Source organism: Drosophila ananassae, chromosome 2R (genome assembly GCF_017639315.1).
Source record: "Drosophila ananassae strain 14024-0371.13 chromosome 2R, ASM1763931v2, whole genome shotgun sequence".
Classification (NCBI taxonomy): domain Eukaryota; kingdom Metazoa; phylum Arthropoda; class Insecta; order Diptera; family Drosophilidae; genus Drosophila; species Drosophila ananassae.
In genome coordinates this window covers 9552425-9568985 of record NC_057928.1, presented here as the reverse complement: position 1 = coordinate 9568985, position 16561 = coordinate 9552425, and the positions used below count along the sequence as shown (strand labels likewise).

General features: G+C 43.1%; 6 protein-coding genes across 9 annotated transcripts; 2 read left to right on the top strand and 4 right to left on the bottom strand.

The window, feature by feature from the left end:
• The first annotated feature begins 73 nt into the window (after window positions 1-73).
• Window positions 74-1243, top strand: LOC6493599 (deubiquitinase OTUD6B). The gene has a single exon (XM_001958035.4). It carries the CDS (start codon window positions 200-202, stop codon window positions 1142-1144), a length of 945 nt encoding a protein of 314 aa, XP_001958071.1. The 5' UTR covers window positions 74-199; the 3' UTR covers window positions 1145-1243.
• Window positions 1183-4416, bottom strand: LOC6506341 (sugar transporter SWEET1). Its single transcript, XM_001958036.4, has 3 exons — window positions 4037-4416; window positions 1722-2127; window positions 1183-1656 (listed from the first exon to the last, which is right to left on the bottom strand). Exons 1-3 carry the CDS (start codon window positions 4204-4206, stop codon window positions 1546-1548), a joined length of 687 nt encoding a protein of 228 aa, XP_001958072.1. The 5' UTR covers window positions 4207-4416; the 3' UTR covers window positions 1183-1545.
• Window positions 4417-4637: 221 nt separating this feature from the next.
• LOC6506340 (DDB1- and CUL4-associated factor 13) lies at window positions 4638-6269 on the bottom strand. Its single transcript, XM_001958037.4, has 3 exons — window positions 6082-6269; window positions 5316-6030; window positions 4638-5252 (listed from the first exon to the last, which is right to left on the bottom strand). The coding sequence occupies exons 1-3, from the start codon at window positions 6149-6151 to the stop codon at window positions 4700-4702; spliced, it is 1338 nt and encodes a 445-aa protein (XP_001958073.1). The 5' UTR covers window positions 6152-6269; the 3' UTR covers window positions 4638-4699.
• A 113-nt stretch (window positions 6270-6382) lies between these two features.
• On the bottom strand, window positions 6383-7024 carry LOC6506338 (dynein light chain Tctex-type protein 2B). The gene has a single exon (XM_001958038.4). The coding sequence runs from the start codon at window positions 6932-6934 to the stop codon at window positions 6443-6445; it is 492 nt and encodes a 163-aa protein (XP_001958074.1). The 5' UTR covers window positions 6935-7024; the 3' UTR covers window positions 6383-6442.
• A 139-nt stretch (window positions 7025-7163) lies between these two features.
• LOC6506337 lies at window positions 7164-8891 on the bottom strand. The gene is made up of 2 exons (XM_001958039.4): window positions 8113-8891; window positions 7164-8053 (listed from the first exon to the last, which is right to left on the bottom strand). Exons 1-2 carry the CDS (start codon window positions 8757-8759, stop codon window positions 7435-7437), a joined length of 1266 nt encoding a protein of 421 aa, XP_001958075.1. The 5' UTR covers window positions 8760-8891; the 3' UTR covers window positions 7164-7434.
• Window positions 8892-9994: 1103 nt separating this feature from the next.
• LOC6493600 (mpv17-like protein) lies at window positions 9995-12116 on the top strand. Of its 4 annotated transcripts, none has more exons than XM_014908978.2 (5): window positions 9995-10062; window positions 10121-10273; window positions 10380-10471; window positions 11572-11684; window positions 11762-12116. In XM_014908978.2, exons 2-5 carry the CDS (start codon window positions 10142-10144, stop codon window positions 12013-12015), a joined length of 591 nt encoding a protein of 196 aa, XP_014764464.1. In that variant the 5' UTR covers window positions 9995-10062; window positions 10121-10141; the 3' UTR covers window positions 12016-12116. The 4 variants fall into 4 exon arrangements, with proteins under 4 accessions (XP_014764464.1, XP_044571082.1, XP_032310381.1 ...); XM_032454490.2 differs by having other exon boundaries at window positions 10047-10062; window positions 10118-10273; XM_044715147.1 differs by lacking the exon at window positions 10380-10471.
• Window positions 12117-16561: the final 4445 nt, after the last annotated feature.

Sequence of the window (16561 nt, the reverse complement as noted above, 5' to 3'; positions counted from 1 at the left end):
AAATCTCTTGAAATAATTTGAAAAATAAAAAAGCTTGCGGTATTTCAATATAGTATTTAGTATTTTTCCTCGCCGTTTGGTATTTAGTTGGCTGGAAAGCTATGGTAACACTGTCACTACGTGCCGAAAATTTCCCAAATTGCTTAGAATTGTTTTTTTGTACTTTACTGAAATATTTAAGTTAAATATTAAGAAAGAAATGTCAGGAGCGGAAGAGGCTATTGTGGAGTTGGAGAATCGCCTGGAGGAAGTGACTCTGGAGGATGTGGCCGCCAGACACCGACGGGAGAAGAAGGAGCTTCAGGCCAAGCTTCAGGCAATGAAAAAGAATGCCCCGAAGAACAACAAAAATAAGCGCAAGGAGTTCCTGGAGGAGATGACCCGTCTGGAAGGAGAGCTGGAGCAGCGGCATAAGGCAGAGCTGCAGGCGGCAGAAGCCAAGGAAGCGCCAGGGAACGTCGCAGAACCCGCCCCAGAGGAGGAGGCGAAAAAGCCGGCAGTGAAAGTGGATGAGAACAAGGAAGAGGATGAAGAGGAGGACCAGGCGCCCTCCAATCAGCGGGTGTCCAAGGCCCAGAAGCGCCGGAACAAGAAGGCCAAGGAGGCACGCGAACGTGAGGCGGAAATCAAGGTGGAACTACAAAACGCTGCCAACCAGCCATCGCCCAAGCTTATCGAACTGGAACAGATCACGGCCAAGTTGTCCGGCCGCCAACTGACCCTGCACCACATAGCCTCCGATGGCGACTGTTTGTACCAGTCCATACGTCACCAGCTAATCGTCAACGGTCTTCCGGGGCACAGTGTCCAGGGGCTGAGAGAAGAGACTGCCAATTATGTGCGCGCCAACAAGGAGGCGCTCATCAGCTACATGACTCATCCAGAGACAGGGGACCTGCTCGACGACGAGCAGTTCGAGAAGTACTGCCAGGACATAGAAAAAACTCATGCCTGGGGCGGGCACATTGAACTGAAGGCCATCTCATCGCTGCTCCGAGTGCCCATCGAAGTCATTCAAGCGGAGGGAGCTGCCACGCTGCTGGGACAGGAGGAGTTCGGTGGTTCGCCCTTGGTGATCTGTTACCATCGTCACATTTACCAGCTGGGCGCCCACTACAACTCAACAGTTCCAGCAGAGGCTTGAAGCTGGAAAGAAACCTCAGGAACGCATACAACGAACGATTTTGTAACAGATTTGTTTTTATTAATAATGTTGATTTTATAAATACGTATGCATTTGGAAGATTTGAGTTATTGTCAAAAATTGCAAGTATATAGTAGTTATTTACAATAATAGTCAATATAATAACAATTCTAGGTTAGCTAGCGACTTAGCCGGATTTGTTCTAAGAAAATATTTCTTATATATAGAAAAATAATTCGTCTAGCTCAAATTTTAGTTTCGTATTTTGTATTGTGGCGATTTAGTGTAAATTCAAGCAATAATTTGATTATTCCTCGAGCCTAACTACAATTACTTGGTAATTTGTTGTTGCAACAACCCATTATTTGTCCTTTTTCGGTTATCATAGCCATAGCTTTCGATTACTTATCCTTCTTGCTGTCCTTGCCCTTCTTAGCCACCGGTGTGTTTGGATAAATGGCAAACATGGAGAGCTGGATGCCGCCCAAAACAAAGAGCAGTAGGTTCTGGAGCTGAAATATTAAATAATTATGGAGTTTAGCAAACATTTAAGGATATAGAAGTCCACTTTACTTACCACCATCACAGTATTTTTGATGGAAATGGCATAGAGCATCCAGGAAACGGCCACCAGGTTGCCGGAGAGAATGATTGGGAAGGGCATGCCCTCAGTGCTTTTCTTCTCAATGATCTTCGGCAGGTGCAGAAGGGGCGAGCCGACCAACCAGACCAGAATGCCAGTGATCAGCATGCCCAGACGGAACTCCACTTTGGTGGGGTCCTCGAAGTTGGCATAGGCAGTGGTGGCCAGTAGGAAGACCGAGGAGTAGCCGACCTGCTTCCAGATGCCGCCCTTCTTGCCGCTCGAAGCGTAGAAGTAGAAGCCTGCCAGGAAAACGAAGTTGATGACCAGACCAATCAGATTGGTGTTGATCATCGCAGCATCATTCATGATGTAAGCCAGCTTCAAGCTGAGAACGGTCCTGGAAAGGCAAAGAAAAGGGTCTAAGTTAGTCTTTAGATATGTTTTCTGTTCTAAACCAGTTTCTCTCTTTTCTAAATCCAATGGAGTATAGTCTATCTTGAAATAGAAAGTTAGAAAAACCGGATTTGTGAAGTAATTATGATATTGTACCACAGGTGCTGGCCATCTCACAACAAAATAGTAGCTTGTAAGCAGGAACATGCTGAATCAGACAGGTTTTTGGGGATATACCACCTCGGAAATAGTTATTTTTGCCAATCATACAGCACGTAGTTACTGATAACAGTTCACAGAAGATATAACTGATAACATGAAAGTATTAATTATCATCGATGGCAACGCAATCATTCATGAAGCCAACGCAATGGTGAAATTTAAATTCGAGGTGCGAAATTAAACGCCAGCTGGCCCCGGGAGCCGCCCTTGACCTAGACACCTTGTGCTGGAACTCATTTACGATACAACTGTTGCTTCACTTGCATGTCTGCGGGTCCTTACACTTGACACAGTCCGAGTTCGCGCCCGCCACCACCCCCACAAAACAGCCCCCTTTCGAAAGGGCCAACAGTGATGGGAAAAGTACTAGACGTGCGAGTTAAAATTGTACCTGTTTGTACTACAAGGTAGAGGAAATAATGTTTATAATTATCTAGGAAAGGTATATATCAATTATTTTTTGAGTGGAATTATCAAGGTATAGCTGGAAGTTTTATGATTATATTGTAAGAGTTGGAAAGGGTTTAGTTTTGGGAAATAGTTGTGGGAAATTTCACAAGAAATTGAATTGTTTTTAAGGCAAAGTTTTGATTTGTTTAAAACAGGGATGCCCAGTCCCATTGCTCTCGTTCCTCCTTTGTTGTTGGATTGCTCTGTCATATGGGTAGAGCAAAATCATATACGTGTGCTGCTCCCAGTATAGGCAAGGCAAATTACAATAACAATTTTTCGTAGTTTAATAACACTTAAACAGTTTCAACACTTTTCTGGCATTTTGTTGTTGGATTGCCGAAAACTTTTCACTGCAAGAAATCACTTCTTGTTGAGGTTTTGGACAGAATGGTTGACTTTGGAACGATGAATTTTTTCTTTGCCGAAAATTTTCTTTGCGAGCAGCAATGTATTATATGTAAATTATTAATTTTTTAATTTTTATAATTTTTATTTTTTTTCTGTTGAAAATGTTACAAAAATTTTTTTCAGTGATACGATAGAAAAAAAAAAAAAAACTATCGCTCATATGTATTTGTGCTTTTGTGCATAGGTATTGGAATTTGCTCTGTCATAAGCAGTGCTTGGGCACCCCTGGTTTAAAAGTTTGAATTATTATTGTACCTAGTGGTACAGAAAGTCCGTGCTAGCCATCACTGAAAGTGACCCCCCGGAAAGTGGCCAAGGAGGTGGCTTATTCGGAGCACGTGGCTAAGGCGAGCCACCTATCTTTCAGTTGTCTCATAAACGGCCAGGGGCTCTCCCATAATTCCCAGATTAGCAGATCAGCATTCCTAATGCGCTGTGGCTATACTATTTTACACACTTCAGATAAGCAGTACGTGTTGGCGGAGACTTCGCGACGATAAGAACCCGACATTGAAAGATTCCATCGACGACCAGGTTGCGATTTTGAATTGTAACGGCCGAAGATGATCGAAATGGTGGTTACTTTCGAGGGGGCTATGCTAAGGGGCTTGACACTGGGGGCTATGATGTAACTTCTGGCATTGTTATCTTATTGAATCGAAGCAGAAACCGATTTAGGAACGTCCTTGGGGCGAGCCGATTCTGTAGTGTCATGGCGACAGTTCAAAAATTTAATCAATTCCCACACAGATGCAGGCGCTTTTGTTTTTCCACCACATAGTTTTTTATTCGTTTTTGTTCCCCGTGCGCAGTGGAGCATATGTACTTACAGCACCACTCCGCCCAGGAATGGACCCACGGGATAGACGTCGCTGCTACCCTTCTTCCGGATGTCGTTCATCAGCGCCACACCAGACAGAAATTGCAGGGTAGTTATTGTGCCGGCTACCTTAGCGATGAGTTCGCTATAAGGTGCCAGTAGATCTCCCAGTGCTTCCATGATTTCAATTGGATGTCAAATTTGTTGTTGTTTAAATTCAAACGAGTTCTGTGGTGGCGGTGGCGCTGGAAGGGGGCGGAGTCGCTGGCGTATAAACAAACGGAGAACGAAAACAAAAACTAACGACCGACTGGCGGCTGCCGTAACAACAAGCGACTGAGGCCCCAACGGCGGGGCTGTCCACCTTTTATAATCGAGATGGGCCCCAAACGAACGGACACGTCTCCACCGGTTTTGCCCTCTCTATGTTATCGTTATTTGGGGCTTATCGGATTCGAATTTGATTTCGAATTTCCAGCCAACATTGCAATACTTGCTCAGACACATATCTACACAACTCCTTATCTCAATGAATTATAGATAGTTTTTCCAAACACCTAGTATTTCATTGATCTGAGAAATCATAGCTTATAGATTAAAAGACACAGGAGTTGGGTCCTACAATGTATTTTCTCAAACATACTAACCTACAACTCTAAAAAAAACAATCAATCTAAACCTCCTCCTTAATTACGTGCTTCTTCTTTTCGCTGACGTAGGGCACCTTGCCCTTCTTGGAGTGCTTGCGCACATTAGCCTCCTTGACCTGCTCCTTATCCTTGACCAGGCGCATCTTTCTCTGGGCATTCATGACATGGCGCGGCACCTGGCGATGGCGGGCAATGCGCTTGATCTGCGGATGGGCAGCATACTTCTGCTTGAGGGCCTCCTGGTAATTGAAGTTGACCCGCTCACGCGGCCGAATCACGCCCAGCTTCTCGGAGGCATTGGCCTTCCACATGCGCACGTTCATTTCATCGGAGCCGGAGAAGACGTATCGATTATCCAGCGACCAGGCGACACAGACCACGTGCTGCATGCGTTTCGTGTGGTATATGTCCCGCGAGTGACTGTGATGGGCGTTGTAGATGCGAACTGTCTTATCGTAGCTGGCCGAGACGAACTCCTTGCCCGTGGGCGAGTAGTCCACATCGGTTACGGCGGAAACGTGGTCGAAGTGAACCTTCAACGGGGTTTGTAGCTTGCGGGTGTCGAAGGTGTAGAGACTAGGATAGAAAAGTTTAATTTAAAAGGGTTGCATAAACTGAAGGACTTTCAGTTATCCTTACTTGCAGTCCTCGTTGGCGACGGTGAAGTTAAAGGCCTCCATTGGATTCCACGACAACTTGTTGCTCTTCATTGTCAGAACAATCTTTCGCAGTGGTTGAGCCTCACGCTGATCGTAAAGGATAATGCTCCTGTCACTGGCACAGCAGGCCAGGATATCCGTTTCCACGGGATTGTAGGATATAGTGTGCAGCGTATCCACTCCCCACTTCAGGGTCTTAATGGGATCATTGTGCTTCTCGTCCCAAACGGCGCAAACCTCGCCGCAGGTGGCGAAACTGTTGCCCTTCCGATTGTGCGAGATGCCGTGAAGACCGTAGCGGCTCAGGATCGTGTTAACAGGCTCCTCCTCCTCGCCGACATCAGGGGCATCGGCTTTCCACACCTTAATGGTCTTGTCATCACCCACTGTGTAGATCAGCTTGCCGTCAGGGGCGTAGGCAACACCACGGACGAATCCGTCATGGGCCACAAAGTGGCGGGAGCTGGTGCGGTTGGCCAAATCCCAAATACGCACCTCGCCGTCATAAGCACCAGTGGCGAGTTGGGACAGCTGCTTTGGGTGCTTCCCGAAACAAGAGACACCATCTCGGTGGCCGCTCAAGTTGCAGACGAAGGGTTTGGCAAACACACGGTCCAGTTTAGTGGCATTCAAAGCCCGGACATATTCCCTAGGACCCTCCAAGGGATGCAGAGCAGGATCGTAGTTCCGGGCCACTGAAAAAATAAGAGCCTCAGAATCGTATTGTCGTGTTATTGTCTACTCACTTTTGTGATGCTCCAGTTTTGTCTCCCGGACATAGTTGTCCGGATTACGGCTTATCATTTTCACCTTCATCCTGGCAGAATTAAATCAGTATCTTTGCGGCGCAATTATCATAAAATTTGAGTAAAAATGAAAATAAACAACATGTGCGTCCGGGAGGGCTGCCAACTTTGTCGGAGATGGACTTTAATTGAGATGGGAATGTTATCGGTTATAGGGATTATCGATAATTTGAATTTTTATGGGCAGCACTTTAGTTCAAACTGAAATTTAAATATTTATTTAAATTAAAAAACTAAAAAATACATTTATTAAGTAAGAGAATACTTTATAATTTTATTGATTTAATAAATGTGCATTAACTCAGTACTGGTAGCAGCCAAAAACAGTTGCAATGCAAACAAAACTGCCACCATCAAAGGTATAGTTCAAATAGTCATCCGCGAGGTAATCCCAGATGGCTCGTGCTCCGTAAAAGCATCCTGCTCCAGTCTGCTGGTAAAGCATCACATTCACCACATGCTTGTACCTTGGACAGTATCCCTCTCCCTTCATTCTCAAATTAATTTCGTCGGCCACATCGCGGGCCAACTTGCGGGCATCCGTTGGATTGTAAGTCTTATTTGTCAACTTTTCCTGCATCACTTTGGAAACCATTAAACGAATATACGGCAGTGGGAACTTCTTCCCAAAGGCCGGTCCCATATTGTACGCGTTGTAGATGGTGACGTCCGCGGCCGGTTTGGCCTCGATTCCTGGTTCATATTCATCCTCGGATGACTTTTCCGAAGCCTTTTCTGGATCACTAATCGTACTGACCGAGGACGGCCTTTTCAATGAAGACCTATGCGACATTATTCCTCCTAATTCTTACAATTTGTATAATCTTTGCTTTGGAATTGTCACAGATTGTGTGATTTATAAAGAATAGACCACTTGATTGAGTTGGAAATAGAGTTTAATGTTTAAAAATAGAATTGTTAGGCTTTTTACATAATGAATACAATTTTTTGGGAGATCTTCGTGAGAATGTTTGAAAACTATTTTATTCAAAGAATTAAATAAGTGCATTTGATATATTGTTGAATATTTAAATATTTGTATTTTATTTCCAATTCCTCAAGAATAAAATTAGGAAAAATTAGGAGCTTTTAGGAAAACCTTACTATTCCTCACAACATAACAACATTCATTACTTTTAATAATTTTTTTTGTATTTGTGTAAACATATTTTTTGATTTTTTTTTTCAGTTTTCAACTTAGTTTTCAATGAAACTATTTTTTTCAGGATAAGAAGAAAGAATCCTATCCTTTCACAAGAAACCTAACGCCAAGGAGTAACTGAAAGTGAAGCTTCAACGATTGGAATGCCTTGGGCGTCGATGGCAGCCATGATGAGATCGCTTTGGGAACTCCCGCTCTGCCGAAAGATCAGATGATTCCGCCAAGTAAGTGGCACTGCTGGCTATGGAGGGTGTAGAGTCCTGATCGATATCCTTCTTGTCCTCCCGATCTCTCTTTTTATGTTTATCAATTTTTAACTCCTTCTCCTGTTTCTGCAGCTGTTGCTGTTGCAACTCGTGCACCTTTTGGAGGCAACAGCAACTCCTCAGTGCATCCATAAAGCAGTCCAGATTCTTCCTGAAATTCTGAAGATTCTCCTGGGAAATGGGGCTTCGGGAACCGGAGCGCCGGCAACACTCATCGATGGCAGCCTGGGCGTGGTAGATGCACTCGGAGGCGTAGCCCAGTGTGTTCTTCAGATTGAAGATCTGCTGCTTTTTCTTCATCTGCATCTGAATGTAGTGGGAGCAGAGCATCTCGAAGCGCTTCTGTTCACTCCGGTATTCGTCGAATAGCTGATCGTACTGCGAGTGCAGCTGCTCCTTTTCGCATTTGAGGAGCTTCAGGGCCTTCTCCTTCTTGGCCAGTTGCCTGCGACTTTGGCGATGGGATATGGAGAGTTCATCGTAGCTGTCGGAGGATATAATAGCCATCAAGGACATTCGCTCTATACTAATTATTCTACTCACCGCTGCTGCATGAGGAGTGGACTTATGGACTCGTAAAGATCCCCTATCGACTTGACATGGGATCCGCTAAGAGTTCGCTCCTCCGGCTCGCTCTCCCCGGAGCTGGCAGTGTCTACTCCACGGAGCAACTGCACCAGTCGTCCGTTTCTCTGCTTCTCCGAGTCCAGGGAGAAGGCCAGCTCCTGGACGCGCTCCGTCTGTCGCTCGAGAGCCATTCGTAGCTTGAACTCCTGCTGCTGGTCCTCGAAGAGGGTGTGCTCGAGTTCGCTAACCTGGCGCAGGATCTGCTCGATGATCTGCCTGTAGGGATGGCGGCTCTTCGACAGTTGAGCTGCCGCCGAGGCCAGACGACTGTCGCTCGGAGTTGGTTGCTCCTCGTCCTCGGAGGGGAGCAGCAGATTCCCAAACGGACTGTTGCCTGAGGCGGAAAGAGAAGTGGAACTGGGAGTGGTTGTACTATCGGATATGGAACTGGGACTCGAAATGGTGGAGCTCAAAGTGGTCGAAGTGGATTCGGAGCTGTAGTATGGACTCTTTTGGTAAGTGAACGGTGACCGCTTGGCCACCTTCTTCTGGTTGTCGTTGGCGGTGGTGGCTCCGAAGCCCAGACTGTTGCTCACATTCTTTAGGATGGCGCTTAGGTTCATCCTTAGTCCTTGGTCCTTAACCAGTTTGTGTCTCCGTCGACCGGAAAGGTTCACGTGTATGGGGAGATGTGTGTGAGAGGGTTTCTCTTATTTGTCAGTCCTTGAAAGCCTACTTGTCGGACACTTTTTAACATGAGACTTGAAGTCTCAGGCTTGTCTTGAAAGGAATTTAGTTATGGAGCTCCCTCCCTCATTTTTTAATACCCATTTTATTACATCTGTTTAAAATGCACACAATCTCCCCGTCTTAATAAATCCCCTGATTTTACAGAGGATTCTTTTTTCCAAGTACACGCACGCCTATCCAAAAACTTTTTTCCTGTTGGGCGTTCGGGCCTCCTGACTCACTTTCCATATGGTTTCGCAGAACTTTTTAAATTGGTTTCAGTTTTAACACCTTTGCCTCCAGTTTCCCGGGCACTCAATCAAAGTTGTCGTTTCTCCTCCGTCCTCCGTCCTCTGCCACCGCCACCGCCTCCTCGTCTTCGTTCCTGGGCATATGTTTTGAAGTCCTGCGACTCTCCTCGTCCTGGCTGCCGGTGTTTGTTAGTCGTGCGTAAATTGCCATTAGCCAAAAAGGGTTTCCAAGACTTGATACACTTATTGCATTTTTATGGGCAAAAGTTTTGTTGTTTTTTCTTCGTCTTTTATGTGCGCCTCCTTATTCCTTATATTTTTTTTGCTGACTGAGATGCATGTGTCCTTGATTAAGGTAGGACTCGTAGTGGATTTGGATTTTAAACTTGATTGAGGCAATTTTGGCAAGTTCTGGGAAGCGAGAGATGCTGATCTGGGGGAAATTGTGGTTCTGACAGAAGTTTCTTGCTTCCAGGATATTGGCATTTCAAAGGCAGGACATGTGAGACGTTTTGTTCGTGTTTAAAAATGTTTTTTAATTAATAATAAAATAAATAATAAATATTCTATTACAAAAAAAATCTATAACACCCATACATATCTCTATAATTCTGGTTACTAACTGCTATTTCTGATATTACCAAATCTTATCTATAGGAACTGATAAGAACTAACTGCATTTCTAAGCTTTTCCTAATCAACATGAGCCATAAATCTTGATACTTTCTCATCACATTTCCTGCTTTGAAAAGCAAACGTAAACATTGAAAGGCTTTCTCTTAGTTTGCCGTAATCTCTCTCTTTCTACGCTCTTATCTCTTTCTCCAGTTTTCTCTTTTGAACTCTCAGTTCATTGTTTATTGTCTTTTGTAACAGCTGAGGGGCCTTCGTTTGGAATTTTTCCTCACTCTCTACCGGACAGCGCCAAGGGCAGGCCACATCCACAGTAAATAGATGAAGAAAGTAATTTAATTCTTTAATTAAAATAAATAACATTTTTGCAGACAGAAAGACAGGAAGGAAAAATGTCTCGTTTGATTTCGGGAGTTCGGTCGGCCTTTCGTCGTTATCCTTTTGTGACCAACAGCGCCATCTATGGTGGCCTGTACGTGGGTGCCGAGTATTCTCAGCAATACCTCTCCAAACGCTGGCTGCCGGTAAGTTAAATATTTGATTTATGCATAGTATATTAAGCGGTTTAGCGGGGGAATTTATCTTGAGGGCATATCTGGCGATTTCTAATCAGATTTATGCGCCTTGCAGCCCGCGGCCGAGCAAGAGGATATCGATTATGCCACAATCGGAAGATACGCCGTCATGGGCACTGCGGCCTATGCCCCCTCGCTGTATTTTTGGTTTGTGCTCAACACCCATATATAGACAAATATACATAAGTATATAATATTATGTATATAATTGTATATAAAAACAAACAGCTGAGGTCAAAATAATCCGTTTTTAAGTTAAGCTTTAAGTTGAGAAGTTAAAGTAGGTTTTTATGAGAAATTTATATATATTTTTTAAAGATTATTCCAAAAGTTAAAGAAAAAGATTATTTTAAAGTTTAATTTTTAGTTTCAGCACTGTAAAAAATTCCCTAGAAGAGTATTATATTTATTTAAATTTTACGCTTTTGATTTTTATTTTTTCTTTTATAATTTTAGCTAATATAGTAAGATGTATCTTTAATTTAATTATATCTGAATTGTGAAAGTTCAGATATCCGCTCTATTATGTTGACCTCAGCTGTTTGTCCGCACACACACACTCACACATCGGTGGTCCATTCAATTACTCACATTTACATGCCCGCCATTTAACCGTTCTTTTCCTATTTCGTATCGCCTCAATTTGCTTCCCACTACGTCTCTGTTGTTGTTTTTGTTTTTGTCTTTTATCAATTTGTTTACAATTCCGTAAAAGCTTCGCCAGCACGTGTCGCCAAAGTCACGCCAAGAGCATGTTCCTCGCATCTCTCACTTTCTCTCAGCCCACACTCTCTCTCTGTGTGTCTCTTACTTTCTATTCACGTTTCTCTTTAGAAGCACCATCTCTCAGCCACCAAGAGCACCAAGCTTTCCACTGCCTATTAATAAAAACAAAGTGAAAAGCTCGGAGAAAGCACGCCACGCACTGATGAAATTGAGGCATATGTGCACGACAATGTAAAAAGCAATGCAATGTAAGTGAAGGATGCTAAAAAAAATCAAAAAATATACACAAAACAGAGCACACACAAGGATATAAACTCAAGGATACACAAGTTACATGAATATTACATCAAAATCAAGGCACTATATTTATATGTGGTTATATGAACTAAAAACACAGCACTTAATGTTAATTACAATTACATTAACCCATTTTGCTTGCTTTTGCAAATGCCATAAAAACTATAAATATTTTATTTTAAATTTATAATATTAAAAATATTAATAATATTAAATTATCTTAGGTACAAATGGTTAGATCGCGTTTTTCCCGGCACTACTAAGACCATAATTGTAAAAAAACTGGTTCTTGATCAGTTCGTACTAACGCCCTATTTATTGACTGTCTTTTATGCCGGTAAGTTTAAAAATTCCCAATAAATTAAATCAAAAACTTTTCCAACTTTAATCTAAATACGAAATAATTCGTTCAAGGAATGTCAATCATGGAGGGGTCGGAGGACATTTTCCTGGAACTGCGCGAGAAGTTTGTGCCAACTTTTGTGCGATCCTGTGTTTTTTGGCTTCCCGCTCAGGCCCTGAACTTCTCCTTGGTAGCGCCCCGCTTCCGGGTTATCTATATGGGTGTTTGTGGCCTGATTTGGGTTAACATTCTGTGCTGGACGAAGAGGCAGAGCATCGCAGGCGTCACAGAATCGAAAACTTTGATAAAGAACACAGAGTTATGAACTTTGAATATATAATCCTATGTATATAGCCTTAGATAGACCACTGAAATTGAAATTGGCAAATAAAAAGGGAGAAAGAGAGATGCCCAATTGTCTCTGGCTTCATCGAGTTATTTATTTAACCTGGCTGCAAATCGTTGGCATACAGTGCGTATGATTGATGTTGCCATAAAAGGAAACTCATCAATTACTACTTAGCCTCTATTCATCTCTATTTCCATTGCTCCTGGTGTGTGTGTGTGTGTGTTGGTGTGGTGTGTGTGTGGGTATCTGCTGTTTATCAGCGTGTGTAAACGTGTTTAATTGTGTGCGTGTGTGCGTAAATGTTTCCATCAATATTTGCCGCACACACACACACACACCAACAAAACAAAAACAACATCAGCAGGAGGACGAGAAACAACAAATAACATCTCCACAGAATGGGGTTTCTAGCTCCACAAGATGGCAACTATTGTAGCAATAATGGGGCCAGGAAGATGGAAATGAAGGCGGGGTGTCCTTTGGTCGTAAAAATGCCTTAATGTATTTTAGTCAGCGGATGAATTATCGGGTTTCATGGGGTGGTATTATATTAGAAGAGGTATCAGGGGGGTATAGAGATAGAGATGTGATAGAGTTTCAAAAAAGGATATTTTTAGAAGGTATATTTAAAGTGTTTTTATTATTAAGTCCCAAGAACCTCTTCATTGAAGTCTGAAAAACTGTTTAAAGGAAAGTATCTATAAGTATCTATAATAATTAGATAAAATATCTTCTTAAGCCTCCTAATGTCCTTATGCTTTCCTTTCATTAAGATGTGTCCTTTTTGTAAATAAATGTATTATAATTTATTTGTTACTCTGGTCACTGTCCCCCTAATTTATGCCATATATTGTGACCAGCCAGCCAGTCGTCCAGCCCGAGCCAGCCCATTGTAATTCCCTCAACGCATTAACTTTTTGCCTAATTATTGCTCATCTCTAGTATCTCAGCCGATGGCTGCCCCTTGACCTCCCCCAGTGCCGTGCTAAACTAATTAGACGTGGCGTGTTTTTGGCTGCCTTCTTGCCTCCTTACCTCCTTACCCCACTCTGGTAAGTGTGTGCGTCTGTTTAACTTATTGCTGTCTATTTAAATTGCAATTTGTCAATATGCGTGTGTGTAGCACTACCGCACGCCCATCAGGGCACCACCTCCTGTTGGCCAAAACTACAATCTGCTATAAGCCACTATTTCCTAGAAGGGCACTGCCAGAAAATACGGGCTAACTTTTAATAAAATTACCACTTCATATAGATATTTAAGAAACATGTTCTTCAATCTTAAGTGAAATATATAAAATATCTCAAGTATAATGACTTAAAATCTACCTACCTTATTTAATAATTAATTATAATTTAATACCCATTTCTCTCCGTGTAGGCAGTCGAACAATTAAACTTCTTGTACAGTCATTAACAGCACATAACGTTCGTCCAGCCCTTGTCCAGACTAAATTTGCTAAACTTGCCAGACATCGCATCTCCAGCTCCAGCTCCAGGACCTGTTCTTCTAGCCATCCCCTGCCTACGCCCCTCTTGTCCCAGGATCTCCCCAGTCCTTTTGGCCTAAGCTTTAGCTACTTCCTTTTGGTAGTCCGCTCGCCCCCATCCTCATTCAGACATCCCTGGGCACCCCGTCCTTTGACTTTGACGGCGATTTCTTCACTGGTTTCTCTAGGTGGCTCATGGGTCCTGGCTCCTGGCTCCCGCTGCTGCTGCTGCTGGTTCCTGGTTCCATTTTTTGTGTTGTTTTTCTTTCTTTTTTTTTTTTTATTTACATCCGCTTGTTTGTTCAAAGCGGAAAATTAATTCCATCTTGGCTTGTTTCCGTTTATCTTGAAAAAGTATTTCGTCGTCTTTTCGCTTTATATTCCATGGACCGGGGTCCAGGGTCCTGGGTGCCCCTCTTCAGCGCCGTTTCACTTTGTTTTACTTTTATTTTCGACAGCCTGCTGACCAGCTGAAAACTGCTTTATATTTTCCTACTTTATATTTGAGTGTGGAGCAGGTCCTAGGGTCTATGTAGGGGATATGCTGGTTCCTGGGGCAGATTCAGTATATTTGTGGTTGCTCTGAGGATATCAGGGGCTGATGATAGAGACTACTATTATATTTCAGATCACCTAAACTATTTGATACATATTTTATCATTTAATTTGTGCTATTATTCAAATAATCTTTTAAATAATATAATCAAAAAAATATACTATATCCTTAGAGCATACAATCTTCAACTAGAATTACTGCTCTTTGTTTGGCTTTCCACTTTTGTTTTGTTTTGCTTTTCGCCGCTGTTTGCCTTGGTAGTCCTGCCACGCCCATTGCCCTTGGTGCCGCCCACTTCCTGTCGCTCCAGCCATCATGGCGTGAAACTAGCGCCTCGCCCACCACACGTACATTAAATTAAAAATTAATTTACAAAAATAAACAGAGTTATGCCAGAGGAAGCATCTCCCGAACGATACCACCGACCATAAGAAGCTAATACTAATGCTGCTTCATTTGATTCAATTACCGGAAGCAGTCTGTCCGCCAGTCCGCCTGTCCGCCTGTCCATCCGCCTCTCAGTCCATGGGGCGTTGCAAAGCGGAACGGATCTGAGGAGCTGAGAGTCACCAGAGTCCTGGTACTCCAGACTTTTTTTTTTCATTTCTGTTTGTCTTGGCCACGCGGCAGGAAGTTGGCTCGGCTCTGGTCCTCCCACTCCAAGGACTTGTCGTAATTACCGCACAAGACAAATAGAAAATGGCGTAAAAACGAGAAATTAATCAACGTTTGGCACCCCACCCACTCCCAACTACCATCCCGATGATATAGTCCAGCCATCCATCCATCCATCCATCCAGATCGATGGCGAACCGATGTGAAGCGCTTCGCAAATATGGCATCCGGAATCGCTAAACTACTGCCGAGGGACAAAACGCTCTCCGATGGTCCTTTGAAATGGAGATGAGAGCGTGACTCTCGTGGCTATAAATGGGGGATTAATTTAATTATATTTAGTAGGAGGTAGTTGGGGATTAAAGCTATCTTTCTGGGGAAAGTATTTCTAAGAAATGTAGCTATAGGACTTGTATATATAGGAATATTTATGAGAAAAGGCTAAGGGATCTTTTAAAGTTCAAGGTGCAGAGCTTACGGATCTTAGAATTGGTCAGTAATGTATAATATTTTTCCCTTAACTCATTTTAAATAACTTATCAATTTTAATTAGAACTTCAAACGGTTAATTAGTATTGTGTTTTAATTTGGGGATCCAGTGATTCGGCAAGTCATCTCTGGCCTGGCAGGGGAGAGTCTGTGATGTTTGCCCGACTTGATGATGGTCCACCATGATGGGTCGACCCTTGATGAGGCATAATAATTTTAAACTACTTTCCACACCCTGGACCTCACCCTATCCCCTATCCAACCCGCCTGGCCCTTCGGCTGGAGGGACATCCTGGTGCGGCACATTTGTTCGCCGGCATGTGAAAATTGATTGCTGTTGTTCATAGCTGCGGGATATGGCCAAAGTTTTTAAGTTCCCAATGCCCCCGCAATGCCGCAATGCCCTCTCCCTTCTGGAAAAGCCCATGCCACGCCCCCTGCTCCAGCGCCCCCAGGCTTTCCGCTTTCGGTTGTTGTTTGGGCGCTGAAAAGCTGAAAACAATGCGCATTTTCCTCGCGGGTCTGCGTCGCCTTGGACCGAGTTTTCCGGCTCCTTCTTTACATTTTTTTTTTATATATTTTCTGCTTTTCTGCTCGTCGTTGTATTATTAAGAAAGTTTTATATTTTTTTGTCGGTTTGGCTGCCGAGTTGGGGTTGGAGTATATTTACATTTGGCAGTTGGCTGCGTTAAGCGGCTTGCGTTGCTAGGGAAATTCTGGGAAACCATCCAGAAGGAACGGGGGAAAGGACGAGCGTCTGACCCGCCCGCCTATCCACCGAGGGATAGGAAAGTATCTCGGACGAGTGCTGGTCAGAAAATTCTGATGCTGATGCTGTTGCTGTTGGTGCTGAAATTTTTAATACTTTGTTACCTTGTCGTGCAGACAATTTGATGCCAATGGGAATATGAGTTTTTCCTTCTCGTTTTTTTGTTTTTTTTTTTTTTTTTTTTTGGGTTGTAGTGCTATAAAAACCCATATATATTTATATAGAACTGTGCGTCTGTCTCGGTCTGAGCTGGGTTCCAGGGGCTTTATAATTAAAGAAAGACGAGGCGAAAACAAAGGAATAATAGCCAAAATAAGAGCTTGGCAACCGCTCTTCGAGCGATTTCCTTCATGGAGTGCCTGTTGATAGGGCTCACCTTTAAATGCTTCTGGGGGTCATCAGGTTAACAATATAACTTGAACTTTATTATACCAGCTACAATGGCTATCTGATAGATACTTTTATAATAAAATATTTAAGGCTGCTGATCACGATTTTTTGTTTAACCTTCGCTTTCAATAAAATTAAATAATTAGCAGGCTAGTGCCCGCATCATTGGCCAAACATTGAAACTGGCAAATTGAAATTGCAATTATGCATTATC

What these genes read in the sequence shown, in the direction of transcription:
- LOC6493599 (XM_001958035.4), top strand. Translation starts at nt 200, where the DNA reads ATGTCAGGAGCGGAAGAGGCTATTGTGGAGTTGGAGAATCGCCTGGAG.
- LOC6506341 (XM_001958036.4), bottom strand. Translation starts at nt 4,206, where the DNA reads ATGGAAGCACTGGGAGATCTACTGGCACCTTATAGCGAACTCATCGCT. An exon ending in TTCCTGGGCGGAGTGGTGCT is followed by an intron (nt 2,128 to 4,036) that starts GTAAGTACATAT and finishes TTGCCTTTCCAG; the next exon opens with GACCGTTCTCAGCTTGAAGC. An exon ending in TCAAAAATACTGTGATGGTG is followed by an intron (nt 1,657 to 1,721) that starts GTAAGTAAAGTG and finishes TTAATATTTCAG; the next exon opens with CTCCAGAACCTACTGCTCTT.
- LOC6506340 (XM_001958037.4), bottom strand. Translation starts at nt 6,151, where the DNA reads ATGAAGGTGAAAATGATAAGCCGTAATCCGGACAACTATGTCCGGGAG. An exon ending in AAAACTGGAGCATCACAAAA is followed by an intron (nt 6,031 to 6,081) that starts GTGAGTAGACAA and finishes TTATTTTTTCAG; the next exon opens with TGGCCCGGAACTACGATCCT. An exon ending in GTCGCCAACGAGGACTGCAA is followed by an intron (nt 5,253 to 5,315) that starts GTAAGGATAACT and finishes TTTCTATCCTAG; the next exon opens with TCTCTACACCTTCGACACCC.
- LOC6506338 (XM_001958038.4), bottom strand. Translation starts at nt 6,934, where the DNA reads ATGTCGCATAGGTCTTCATTGAAAAGGCCGTCCTCGGTCAGTACGATT.
- LOC6506337 (XM_001958039.4), bottom strand. Translation starts at nt 8,759, where the DNA reads ATGAACCTAAGCGCCATCCTAAAGAATGTGAGCAACAGTCTGGGCTTC. An exon ending in CCACTCCTCATGCAGCAGCG is followed by an intron (nt 8,054 to 8,112) that starts GTGAGTAGAATA and finishes ATCCTCCGACAG; the next exon opens with CTACGATGAACTCTCCATAT.
- LOC6493600 (XM_014908978.2), top strand. Translation starts at nt 10,142, where the DNA reads ATGTCTCGTTTGATTTCGGGAGTTCGGTCGGCCTTTCGTCGTTATCCT. An exon ending in TCTCCAAACGCTGGCTGCCG is followed by an intron (nt 10,274 to 10,379) that starts GTAAGTTAAATA and finishes TGCGCCTTGCAG; the next exon opens with CCCGCGGCCGAGCAAGAGGA. An exon ending in GCCCCCTCGCTGTATTTTTG is followed by an intron (nt 10,472 to 11,571) that starts GTTTGTGCTCAA and finishes AAATTATCTTAG; the next exon opens with GTACAAATGGTTAGATCGCG.